The sequence below is a fragment of the Lutra lutra genome, chromosome 8, assembly GCF_902655055.1.
Source record: "Lutra lutra chromosome 8, mLutLut1.2, whole genome shotgun sequence".
Lineage (NCBI taxonomy): Eukaryota > Metazoa > Chordata > Mammalia > Carnivora > Mustelidae > Lutra > Lutra lutra.
The window spans coordinates 137226383-137239738 of NC_062285.1; the positions used below are offsets into that span (position 1 = coordinate 137226383).

Consider the following 13356-nt stretch of genomic DNA (forward strand, 5'->3'; position numbering starts at 1 on the left):
TTTTTGTTTGTTTTTTGAGCCACCAAGGCACCCCAAAAAGGTGGATTTTATTTATTTATTTTTTTAATGTTTTACTTTTTGATTAACATATAATGTATTTTCAGCCCCAGGGGTACAGGTCTGTGAACCGCCAGGTTTACACACTTCATAGCACTCACCATAGCACATACCCTCCCCAATGTCCATAACCCCACCAAGTCATTCGGGTTTTTACATTCAGTTTGTTACGTGCCATGTGTTTCTCTTAATCTAGAAGCCATCTCCCCTCTCTTTATTCATCACACATTGACTTTTGATGATCACTGTAGATTGTCCTATAATTTATAATAGTCTGATTGTTTCCTTGTAATTAGATCCAGATTAAACATTCTTGGTATGAATATATCATGTATAGTGGTGTGTACATGGTCAGATTTTAATAATTTCATCATAAAAATGTCTTGACTCTTTATTTGCCTTTATAGTATCTCTATTCTCTTTATTACTGACCTTCAAATTATTGGTTATCTATCTTTCCGCTATTTAATGGAAATTCTGGAGCTGTTACTGTTAAGAACTCCTGGGTTTTGTTTTGTGCTCTCTTCTAAAGGTCTTCTGTGTCACCTATTTCTCAGATACAAGTGTCAGTTTAGGCTATTGGAGTTTGAGAAAAAGTAGTATTTGTGTTTATGAGTCTATGTCGTACCATCGCTCCCTGAGGTTTGTAGTCTTGGGTAGGAAGAAGCACCTAAGCAGGACTTTATACTAGTGCTTTTGAGCAGACTAAGATCCTCCAAAATGACTCGGGACTACGGGTGTTTCTCCTCCTGTGGCTCAACCGGCCGTAATGCTGGAGCATTCTCAGTTATAAATTTCAGGTTCCTTTGATTGATGGGGACATTTAAGTAAATGAGAAACAGCATTCATTCAGATGTGCTGTGTGCTAGGGAAAAAAATAATGTGAAAGGGGCATGGCCCCTATTTTGAAACATTTCTAGTTTGGATAGGCAAGGAAGCAATTAAGCAGACAAAAACTACAAGATCTCTGTTAATACATATCCAGTTATAGAAATTCTGTAGCCAGAAGGTGGACTCCCTTCTGGAGCCCTAAATTAGAGCTTTTTTGTATAAGACTTCTTGACCATATTTGACCACATTCTTATAGTTCTTGCTGAGTTCCCTTTCTCTGTAAAGGTTAGTATGGGATTCCTCCTAGGGCTTAGAAAACAAAAATATATTCTCATTTTTAGAGGGGAAGAAAGGTCAAAGAAAGGGAGAGGGGGAAAGAAGCTTAAACAGGCTCCATGCCCGATATGGACCTAGATCACACTACCCTGAAATCATGACCTGAGCCAATATCAAGAGTCAGATGCAAGACACTTGGGTGACTGACTCAGTTGGCTAAGTGTCTGCCTTGCCTTGGGCTTGGGTCGTGATCTCCGGGTTCTAGGATTGGCCCGCTTCAGGCTCTCTGCTACTCCCCCATTTGTGTGTGCTCTCTCTCTCTCTCTCTGTGTCAAATAAATAAAATCTTTAAAAAAAAAAAAAAAGTTGGACCCTTAACTGACTGAGCCACCCAGGTGCCCCAACAAAAATATATCCTTAATGATTTTTAGGTGTTGTGATTCCTTCCTTCCCCTTCTGACTTCATCTCTGGCAGTGCCAGTACTGTTTGACTTCTTCATTTTTGTATTCTCAAGTGAATGTTCGCTCTTGGGATTTTTTTTTTTAACCTCCTCTCAGGATCTTAAATATTAACCTATATAAGGGTATTCCTTCTCAAGTTATGATTGAGCTATAACTTGGAGTCAGGGCTGAGTATTAAATGGACCTGGGGATTCATAGAGAATGTTTTGCTATGTTTTCATGTGCCATTAGAAGACAGTAAGCAAATGTGTGGAGGGTCATCACTTTTTCTTGTACCCCTTCATGCTGCTGCCATTGATAAAGCAAATCAATATTATGGGTACCTAATTTCTCTAAAAAGGAGTGTTTAGGGGCGCCTGGGTGGCTCAGTGGGTTAAAGCCTCTGCCTTCGGCTCAGGACGTTGATCCCGGGGTCCTGGGATCGAGCCTCACATTGGGCTCTCTGCTTGGTGGGGAGCCTGCTTCCCTTCCTCTCTCTCTGCCTGACTTTCTGCCTGCTTGTGATCTCTGTCTGTCAAATAAATAAATTTTTTTAAAAAAAGTGTTTACACATGGAGTATTTACACAGACAAATACTGAATTACGAATAGTACAATTCTGTTTTAAAAGATGACTTCCAGCAACTACATTTCAGAGCTGGGCCGATGTCAGAAGCAAATTTCTGCCTAAGTATTTAGGAAGCACAGAGAAGGAAAACACCAGCATTTTTCTTCATTAAATGTTATTTACAGGTCTGGCCAATTATTCCCGTTATAGTGGGAAGTTTTGTTTCCTTGTTTTTAACTAAAATATCTTGAGGTATATTGATAGAATTGTAAAACTTGTGGGGTTTTTTGGTTTTTGCTTTTACCACATGAAAATCTTGTTTGTGTGTGAATATTGCTTTTAAAGAAATGAGCTATTCATTAAAATTGCCAATTGAAGAGGTAAATATATACACCTAGAACTATTCAGGTCAGTTTTTGAAGGAGTATTCAAATGTTTAACCAAAACACCATCTTTCGTTTCCCCCTCTCCAATGATCATCACACTTAGGTTCCTTACATCCTTAACATAAGTTGTGCTTATGAAAATATATGCATATATAGTTGTTACCTACACAGTTTTGGTTCTGATTTTTTTTTGCTTTTAACATCATTTTACCCAGTGTCTGTCCATACATGTATGAGTACACCTATAAGACAACATACCGGAAATAGAAATACCAAGTCAAAGAGTATGTGTGGATTTTTTAATTTGTCAGCATTTGCCAAAGGGCCCTAGTATTTTTTTTTTCCTGGTTTGTCATTTGTCTCTTTGCTTATGGTGATTATTTTATTTATTACTCAAGTTTCTAAATGTCCTTATGGCTTCTGGGTTTTGGGTCTTTGAAAGGACAAATTTCTTGTGATATATTCTAGTACTTTTATAGCATTTCTTTCTTTTGTTCTTTTTGTTAACTGATATTTAAAATAATTTTTTTTTGTTTGTCTTGACTTAGGTGCTAGTCCTATGGGAGTAAATGGAGGTGTAGGGGTTCAGACGTCGAATCTTCTCTCTGACTCAATGTTGCATTCAGCCATAAATTCTCAAAAGTAAGTTTTTTCTTGGTGGGCGCCCTGTGTTTTAAGCACTTGTTAGGTTTCTTTGGTTTTTGTTTCCTTGATTTGAAGCTATCCTTGATGAATGAAGGCACATATTGTATTTGAGTCTATGCTTTTGGCTTTCTACAATATTATTTGAAGTTATATCAATTATCTGGGGTAACCTATACCTTCCCTGGATATAGTAAGAAGTTGCAAGTATGCAGCTGCTTTAAAAATGAGCTTACTCTGTCCCAGAGGTAAGAATTAATCTATTACCCAGTGATTCCCTGGGATAAGTTGTGTCAAAGTAATAGTTTAGTCTTAACAACATAACACCTAAGTCTTCTAAACCTAAGACTTCATCCCCTCCTCCAGAGGATCAGGTGTTGTGAGTTAACTTTGCCTCATACAGGTACAAACACATACTGTTTCTCTCAGATTTCTTTATTTAAAGACTTGTCATAGTGTGTTAGACCATTTGTACTCATCACTGTCCCCTCTAAATGAAATCTTTCTCCTACGTTCTTCACTAAAACTATGTCACAATTCCATTTTAAAGCCCAATGATGAGTGAAAATGCCAGTGTGGCCTCCCTGGGTCCTATGCCAACAGCAGCTCAACCATCCAATACTGGAATTCGGAAACAATGGCATGAAGATATTACTCAGGATCTTCGAAATCATCTTGTTCACAAACTGTATGTCTTGTTCATAAAGACTGAGCATGTCTTATTTATAAAGAGTTACCATGTCAACATGCTTCCAATTCTGCCAGGCACTTAACCACAAGAGGGGTATTATTGATTTTTCTGTAGCCTGGCTGTTGCTGCTAATGCTTCTGCTCCTGTGGCTTTCTTGCTTCCTGTTCTCTGCTTCTCAGCCTTTTCTACCTAGTGATGGTTTTTAGTATATTAGCTAAAAATTACTGTCCCTGCCTTTGCAAATTTCAAATTTTACAAACAAAACCATGTCTCAGTGCATTAGAGTATGGTAGTGGTAACACTGTTTTCTTGTATCCCTAATAAAGCTCTTAAGATGTTGAATGGTGGCAGCTCTGTGTGGTCTTCTGGACCTCCAAAAATGCATGTCAGCGGTTCGTGAGATATCTCTGCACTGTTCGTTGTGGAGTTGATAAATACCAGGCATTTAGCTTCTTTAAAGAAGCTTCGCTGCTTCTTGTCAGAGGAAAGAGGGGAAGGGATAGAGAGCATTAAAATGTAGTGTGTCTAATATAAAAGTAGAGTTTGGACTTCACTCATTACAGAGCTTAGACTGTGAGTAATGTCCAGCATTTTTTCCTGAAAAAGCAGTCTTTTTTTCATTTCTCCTCCACTTAATAGAAGGGTTTCCTTCATTCCATCCATATTTTTTACTGGTTTAGAGCCCATGTGTCCTCTTTTTTGTCTAAACTTATTTTATCTTACATTAGCCTACCAAGTATATTTTATGTTTCATTTAGGAATTCAGAAATTCCTATTAGTGGAATTTGACAACAAGGAGAAAACTCCCAAGATTTTAACAAAATGAGTTAAAAAAGAATGAAATGAACTTATTTTGTGATATTCAAATTGTGTAACTATTGTTATTTCATATCAGGTAATAGATTATTTGGGATTGATCATGTGGCTTGACATTAAGAGTATTATATGCTTATGAATTTGTTACCAACTCAAATATTCTTCTAAACTTCCATTTCTTTCTTTTCCGTTTAGTTTTTCCAAATCTTGCACAACTGAATGTGAGATACCCAAATAATAAAATGAATGACTGGAGGGGTACCTGGGTGGCCCACTTGTTAAGGGTCTGCCTTCAGCTCAGGTCATGATCCCAGGGTCCTGAGATTGAGCTCCTCATCTGGCCCTGGAAGCCTGCTTCTCCCTCTCATACTCCCTCTGCTTGTGTTCCCTCCCTCCCTGTGTCTCTCTGTCAAATAAATAAGTCCTTTTTAAAAAAAAAAATTAATGACTGGAAATATATTTGTCAGATCTTCAGGAACACTGGTGCCAAGCATTTTGTAGGGAATTGTTAGAAAGGAAAAGACTTTGAATTGGATGGAATCATTATGCATCTCTGCCACTTCCACTTCAAGTTTTTTATCTTACAAGATTTTATAGTGATTATTAGGTTATATTTATTTAGTTTTTGAGGGAGAGAGAGACACCTTAAGCAGCTCCCATGCTCAGAGCATGGAGCCCGATGTGGGTCTCGATCCTGTGTCCCTGAGATCATGACCTGATCAAGAGTCGGATGCTTAATTTGACTCAGCCACCCAGGTGCCCCATTAGGTTTTAGTTTACTAAGCTGAACAAATTGAGGAGAATAGAAGGGTCTGAAGGCAGTGGTTCTTGACACTATGACAAAGGTCAGCTTTTCCTCGCTAACTTTATGCAAATAGCATGGTATAATTTTTTTGGTCCTATGTTAGAGTGACAGGGGCCAGAGGGGATTTTTGCAGTGTCATTTCTTACATTCTGATCGGGGAAACCTTTTGTTTACCTCAGAGACCATTTCATTTGGGTCAGTATTATTTCCTATTTGAGTACATCCCACCCCTTTTTATTTTACTTAATAGGCACATGGTATAAAAATGAGAAAATAACTAATGAGGAAAAAGTTCAAAGTATTGTACATTTCGGTGATGAGAATGAGAAGCTGACATGGTATAATAATGGTAGAATTTTCTCTTCCTAGTGTTCAAGCCATATTTCCTACTCCGGATCCTGCTGCTTTAAAAGACCGACGGATGGAAAACTTAGTTGCATACGCCCGGAAAGTGGAAGGGGACATGTATGAATCTGCAAATAATCGAGTGAGCATCTGTTTTTCTATATAAAGTCAGAAATGGACCTGTTCTACTTGTGTATTCTTCTTTGTAACACACAAATAACAGTGTATGTCAGAGGATACCCTTTAGCTATCCTATCTTACTCTCCCTGTGCACAGTCAAGATAACAAAGCAATTTTCTTAAAGCGTATGTCATCAAGAATCTTATATTTTTCCTCTTTGTAGTATAGTGCACTTGTGTGGCACTTTATCTGGGTTGTCCTTCTGTCAGCTTACAAAGTGGTTGAGCTGTTACCAGCTCTGTGCTGTGTTCACGGGAGTATGGTGAATCAGCTGCTTCGTGTGTTCATCTCAAGTAGCAGTCCCATTTCTCTGCATCATGTGAACTTTGTTCTCTAAATTGGCAGTTTTTCAGAATACAGCATGCTCGTTCCACGGGTGCAGATCGCCAGCATGTGTTCTGTAGACCTGCGTAATGAGAGGTCATGCTCTACTATGCAGGTTCATAATAAAGCTGCTTTTCCCGTGATGATTTCAAACATGAACTCACACCCAGAATGATGGAGGAAAGTGGATTAGGTGGTGCTTATCAGAGGGGAGGGGTGTGCAATGGGGGCGACAGTTGCTGGGGATTCAGGAGCGCCCTTGGGATGAGCACCGGGTGGCATATGAAGTGTCGCGTCACTGGATCGTACACCCGAAACGACACTACACGGTATGCTAACTGACTGAAATTAAAATGAAAACTTGAAAATAGTTCAGATTTTTCCCCTTTGGGTTTCTGCTTCCCTCTTTAAATGAAGCGTATATCTGTTCTTTATTCATTTTCTTCTGTTACCTAATGGGAGTTCCCCTTTCTTCCTTATCTCTTTTATTTCCAACATTCAAAAAGGCGGAGTACTACCACCTGCTCGCTGAGAAGATTTATAAGATCCAGAAAGAACTAGAAGAAAAACGAAGGACTAGACTACAGAAACAAAACATGCTGCCCAGCGCCGCAGGCATGGTGCCGGTTTCTATGAATCCGGGTCCCAATATGGGACAGCCACAACCAGGAATGACTACCAGTAAGTGCTTTTTGTACAGTTATTTTGGGGAGAAATTGGTAATAAAATGGTTTCTAACCAAAGTCATTAATTTTCATTGCTTGTGTACCTATTCTAGAGTTTCTGAACCACCCATTTCTTTGCAAAGAAATTAATTCATCCCTTAGTAAAAGAAGTAACTGAATAGTATATTTAAGATTTCTGGTGATAGGGGCGCCTGGATGGCTCAGTGGGTTAGAGCCTCTGCCTTCGGTTCAGGTCATGGTCTCAGGGTCCTGGGATCAAGCCCCGCATCGGGCTCTCCGCTCAGCAGGGAGCCTGCTTCCTCCTCTCTCCCTTCCTGCCTCTCTGCCTACTTGTGCTCCCTGTCTATCAAATAAATAAATAAAATCTTAAAAAAAAAAAATTTCTGGTGATAGTAAGTACTTAACAAGTCTTAATAGAAGCCCAGGATACTCTTCTCTCAAAGCGACACCTAGAAAATGATAGTCTACAGGTTTATACTGACTTGAATTTGGTAGGCATCCAATAAATGTAGGCTGAGCAGGTTCCAAGTCCCCACCAGCCTTCATACATCCTAAACACGAAATAAATGTTACTTAACATTGTCACACTTTCTTCTTGACACAATATGTTTGAGCGCTAAGAACTATTTTTTTTTTTTTTTAATTTTTAATTTTTTTTTTTTTTTTTTTTTTTTTTTTACAAGAGTTTAAAATTCATCTTGATAGTTTTGGTATTCTGGTTATAAGAGCCTTTTCAATCTAATCAATTAACCAGATATCCAAGAGTGTTATACATTCCCTTATTCATTCACTGACTTATTACTAGATTTCCAGCAGTGAAATGAGTTTTATACACATGGTGAAGAACAACACAGGCTAGTTTGAATGCTGGGAGAAAGGCTATGAGAGGGTCAAGCTTGTACTGCTTGAGTCAGGGAACTCTGACTACCTGTAGACGTGCCACCGAGCCGGCGGGCACCAGCTCCTACGTCAGGATTTTAGGTGGGCTGAGAAGTTCATCTCCCTCGGGCCTTGAAGTAGTAAAGTGGTGAATTCCTGGTTGCCACTGGCCTTTAACAGGCACGTTTGTTAAATGCAGTGTGCTGGATACATGTTCTCCTAGGGCCATGGTGTGAGAAGAGTTGAGAAGAGCAACAGTGTTTCTGGCAGAGGAAGAGTATACATAAAGGTCCGCTGGCAAAGGAAAAGCAGCAGTTTTTTGTCTTTGTTTTTTTAAGATTTATTTGAAAGACAGCCCAAGCAAGACAGAGGGGTAGAGAGAGAAGCAGATAAGCATGCCTCCCCCACCAACCCCCCCCCCCCCCCCCCCCCCCGAGTGGGAAGCCCGATGAGGGGCTCTATCCCAGGATCCTGGGATCATGACCTGAGCCGAAGCCAGATGCTTAACCAACTGACCCTTCCAGACACCCAAGCAGCTGGGGTTTTTTTGTTGTTATTCTCCTCCCTACCTCCGAGGTAGTAGGTAGGAAGGAGAACAAATGTTCAGAAACTGTCAAGACTGGAATTGAGTAAACTAATTAGGTGCTGATGGTCCAAACCAGGATTAGGTATAGAGACAAGTGGGTCAACCTGAGATCCTTGAGTGTGTTAGAGTTTTCTGAAGTTCTTTAGATATTTGAGCCAAGTCTAAAGTCTGCAGATACTAAATTGTGGTCTCCACAGTAGAGGGAAAGCAGTATGGTATATTGATGCGGACAGCAACATACATTAATGGAACTGAATAGCCTCTAAGTATATGTTGACCTTTAGCCTGTATACTAAATCTGGCATTTTGTAGAATGAGATCCCTGCCTTATCCCATATGCAGATTAATTATAGAAGAATCAAAAGTTTTAAATTTAAAAAAATTAAAAGTAGTACATAGAATGTATTGAAGAAAATATAAAATGAAATGAGAAACATCTTTATTTTATTTTTTTTTTTAAGATTTTATTTATTTATTTGACAGAGATCACAGGTAGACGGAGAGGCAGGCAGATAGAGTGAGAGAGAGAGAGAGGGAAGCAGGCTCACTGCCGAGCAGAGAGCCCGATGCGGGACTCGATCCCAGGACCCTGAGATTATGACCTGAGCCGAAGGCAGTGGCTCAACCCACTGAGCCACCCAGGCGCCCGAGAAACATCTTTAGATACTACCTAGAAGTTTTGAGGAAAAAAATGACAACAGAAGATACCATAAACAATTTTTAATATTAAAGGTGCTAACTTCCTTAGTGTATGACTCAGGGAAAAAGATGAAACATGGGAAAAGAAAATGAAAGAACAAGTAAAATCAACATGACCTTTTTGGGGTCTTTAAAGGTTAAAGTGGATATTGAAGACTGTACAGTAACATGGCTCTGGATTATGCTATCGGTGAAAATTGAAGTGTTTTTTTCATTCCCTTAAATCCAGTCATTACATTTGTAAAAATTTGATTTTAAGTAATGTACAGTTGCACAGAAATATTCACAATAACATAATTTTTACTGTAGAAACATCCTAAAAGTGGCCCCAGTATTACATTGCTAATGTAGCCATACAGCTGTACACTAGAATATTTTAATTGAGGCTTCTCCAGAGCATTCCCTTTTTACCCAAGCAGTTGGAAGATCGAACAGATTTGACCAACCATCTGGAGCCCTCCCTCTACTTAAAGGTGAAGGGCTAGGTGTGGCTGCTAAAGGAACCACTTGGAGGTATTCCAGCTGCCCTGGTGAGCAGGCAGCACACCCTGAGGGGCCACTCCCTATACAGAGATACATAATCCTGAAGAATTCATCCTGTGGTCCTCATGTGGATAATTAAAAGTGCAAGGGAAATTCATTATAGAAAACGTAAATATTCATAGGAAAAATGAAAACAAAAAGGATGGGAAACAAAGTGGGAAGGGTGCCTGGAGGGCTCAGTCGGTTGAGCATCTGCCTTTTGCTCAGGTCATGATCCCAGGGTCTTGGGATTGAGCTCCACCTCTGGCTCTTTGCTCAGCAGGGAATCTGCTTCTCCCTCTCCCTGCCTGTGTTCTCTCATTCTCTCTGTCAAATAACTAAATCTTTAAAAAAAAAAAGGGGGGGGGGGACACAAACTGGGAGAGTTGACAGAGTTTAAAATCAGATTTGCAATTAAAAAGAAAAACCACAGAAGATAAGAATTAAAACAGCTTTATTTTAAAAGGTACAATATATGGGGAGCCTGGCTGGTTCAGTCAGTGGAGCATGTGACTCTCGATTTCAGGATTGTGACTTTAAGCCCCGCATTGAGCTTTATAGCTTACATTAAGAAAAAAATTAGTAGAGAGATAATAGATACATAGAAAAAAAGATGTGAGAGATAATGTTAGATACTATTGCCCATTTTACCAGTGAGGAGCTGAGGTATAGAGGTGACTTGACTTGCTGTGGTCACACTCTTAGTGAATGGCAGAGGCAAGAATCAAACCCAGGCATTTTGTCTTCACAGTCAGCTCTAAGCCATGAAGATATGTTAAATACAATTGTAATTAAAAAGTAATAAAAGGGGGCGCCTGGGTGGCTCAGTTGGTTAAGCGACTGCCTTTGGCTCAGGCCATGATCGTGGAGTCCTGGGATCAAGTCCTGCATCAGGCTTCCCGCTTGGCAGGGAGTCTGCTTCTCGCTCTGACCCCCCCTCTTCTCATGCTCTCTCTCTCAAATAAATAAAATCTTTTTAAAAAAAATCTGGGGGGAAAAAAGGCGCATGGGTGGCTCAGTGGGTTAAGCCTCTGCCTCTGGCTCAGGTCATGATCACAGGGTCGTGGGATCAAGTGGGATTGGGCTCCTTGCTCAGCAGCAAGCCTGCTTCTCCCTATGCTTGACACTCCCCTTGCTTGTGCACTCTCTCTCTCTCACACACAAATCTTTATTAAAAAAAATTTTTAGGGTGCCTGGGTGGCTCAGTGGGTTAAGCCTTTGCCTTCGGCTCAGGTCATGATCTCAGGGTCCTGGGATCGAGCCCTGCTTCAGTGGGGAGCCTGCTTCCCCCTCTCTCTCTGCCTGCCTCTCTGCCTACTTGTGATCTCTGTCAAATAAATAAAATCTTAAAAAAAACTAACAGAGGTTTTTATCTTACGTTCTATAATTTTTATGTATTGAGCATAGGTTATACACATAATTTTATAAATCTTGTATAATTGTGGATAAAAGAGTATGTGAATAAATGTTCAGAATTCTCTCCAGTGTTCAATTTGTGTTTTAGTTTATTAAGAACAATACTAGGGATGCCTGGGTGGCTTAGTTGGTTGGGTGGCTGCCTTTGGCTTGGGTCATGATCCCAGAGTCCTGGAATCAAGTCCCGCATATGGCTCCTTGCCCAGCGGGGACCCTGCTTCTCCCTCTCCCTCTGCCTGCTTGTGCACGCGCGTGCTCTCTCTCTGACAAATCTTTAAAAAAAAAAAAAAGAGAACAATATTAGTTGTAAATCCTAGTGGATTTAGTTAGTTGAACTGCACTAAAGCACTTAGTTGAGTGATGATTTTTATTGTTAGTGTAGCACACTTGTGGAAGTGACAGGGAATTTTTTGAGTTTTCTGTTGTGTGGTAGGCTTCTCTTTAGGGCATAGTCTGCCACCAGCAAATCTGAGGTCCTTGATACATAGAGCAGTATAATACGTGAATTATTTAAGGTCAGTGTTCACAGTGGGTTTATGCACATAAAAACACATGGGGTACACATCAAATTTGATCACTGAACAAAATCTGTGGCTGTCTCTTGGAGGTATTCTGCATACCAACCAAAGATTCCAGATTAGTCAAACAGTAGCATATTAAATGCTATAGTAGTCTTTCTCTCTCTCTCCTTTTAATTTAAGATACTACATTATTCTCCTGTCAACACTGAAGGAAAGCAAAAGACTATAATCATTTGGAGGCTTTTCTTATATTTTAGAACTAACATTTTCTTCGGGTTCCTAAGTTCATTGCTTCATTCTTTGGAGAGTCAGGCTGAATTTTTCATGACATTACTAAAGATACTTTGTGAGGTTTTTCTTTTTTCTTTTCCTTTTCTCTCCTTCATTCTGTCAACCCTTCCCCTTTTTCATGGAAAGGCCAGTGGCTAAAAGATGGTTTTCTAGGGGCATCTGGGTGGCTCAAGTCAGTTGAGGGTCCGCCTTCAGCTCAGGTCATGATTCTAGGGTCCTGTGATGGAACCCTGTGTTGGCCTCTCTACTCAGTGGGGAGTCTGCTTCTCCCTCTCCCCCAGCCCCTCCCCCTGTTCATGCATGCTCTCTCAAAAATAAATAAGTAATTCTTAAAAAGTAGAAAGATTTTCTAACTATTTCTCTGTTCAACTCTAGATGGCCCTCTACCTGACCCCTCTATGATCCGTGGCAGTGTGCCAAACCAGATGATGGCTCGGATAACTCCACAGCCTGGTAAGTTGTAAAAGCAATCCATGTAATCCATGTATCTAACCATGGCTTTTGTTTTTCCCGAAAGTAACCTCGATGTCCAGCATGGGGCCTAAACTCACAACCTTGAGACCAAGAGTCCCATACTCTACCAACTATGCCAGCCAGGTGCCCCAACCATGGCTTTTTAAAACAGAGTCTCTGGTGTACTACAGGATTATTCTTGCCACCTTGCTTCCTGCCTCGGACCAGCAGCATGTATCATAATTACCTGCTTGAGAAATCCGAGCACATTTTGGAGTTGGCGCCCAGGGAAGGAAGGGAAAGGTATTAGAATACAGGTTGGCTGGCAGTTCAGGTGGCAAAGACATGAGTCATCCATTTAAAAACAACTGGTCGGGGTGCCTGGGTGGCTCAGTGGGTTAAAGCCTCTGCCTTCGGCTCGGGTCATGATCCCAGGGTCCTGGGATCAAGCCCCGCATCAGGCTCTCTGCTCAGCAGGGAGTCTGCTTCCCCACCCCCACCCCCACTCTCTCTGCCTACTTATGATCTGTCAAATAAATAAAATCTTTTTAAAAACAAATAAATAAGAACAACTGGTCAAGGGGTGCCTGGGTGGCTCAGTCAGTTAAGCATCTGCCTTAGCCTCAGGTCATGATCCCAGGTCCTGGGATTGGGCCCTACTTTGGGCTCCCTGTTTGGTGGGCAGTCTGCCTCTCCCTCTCCATCTGTACACCCCCATCAACTTGGGCTCTCTTTCTCAAATAATTAAATAAATAAAATCTTTTTTAAAAATAATAAAATAAGTAAAAAACATCTGGTCAAGATGGATTTTACTCTAGATTACTAGATTTTATTCAGAGAACAATATGTTAATTAACAGTGTCCTTCATTCACAGTTGAAAACCGGTTCCTTTAATTATCCTGATAAAATGTTACAGAATCAGAATTCATTCTTTAATTCTC

At 40.4% G+C, this 13356-nt stretch overlaps 1 protein-coding gene across 1 annotated transcript in view; it reads left to right on the forward strand.

The window, feature by feature from the left end:
• The window catches only part of EP300 (E1A binding protein p300), a 79607-nt gene that overhangs the window by 39005 nt on the left and 27246 nt on the right, over positions 1-13356 (forward strand). Inside the window, exons 7-11 of the mRNA XM_047739910.1 lie at positions 3107-3200; positions 3751-3888; positions 5882-5999; positions 6868-7042; positions 12337-12414. Coding sequence (XP_047595866.1) covers positions 3107-3200; positions 3751-3888; positions 5882-5999; positions 6868-7042; positions 12337-12414 — 603 coding nt within the window. The remainder of the gene's footprint in view (positions 1-3106; positions 3201-3750; positions 3889-5881; positions 6000-6867; positions 7043-12336; positions 12415-13356) is intronic.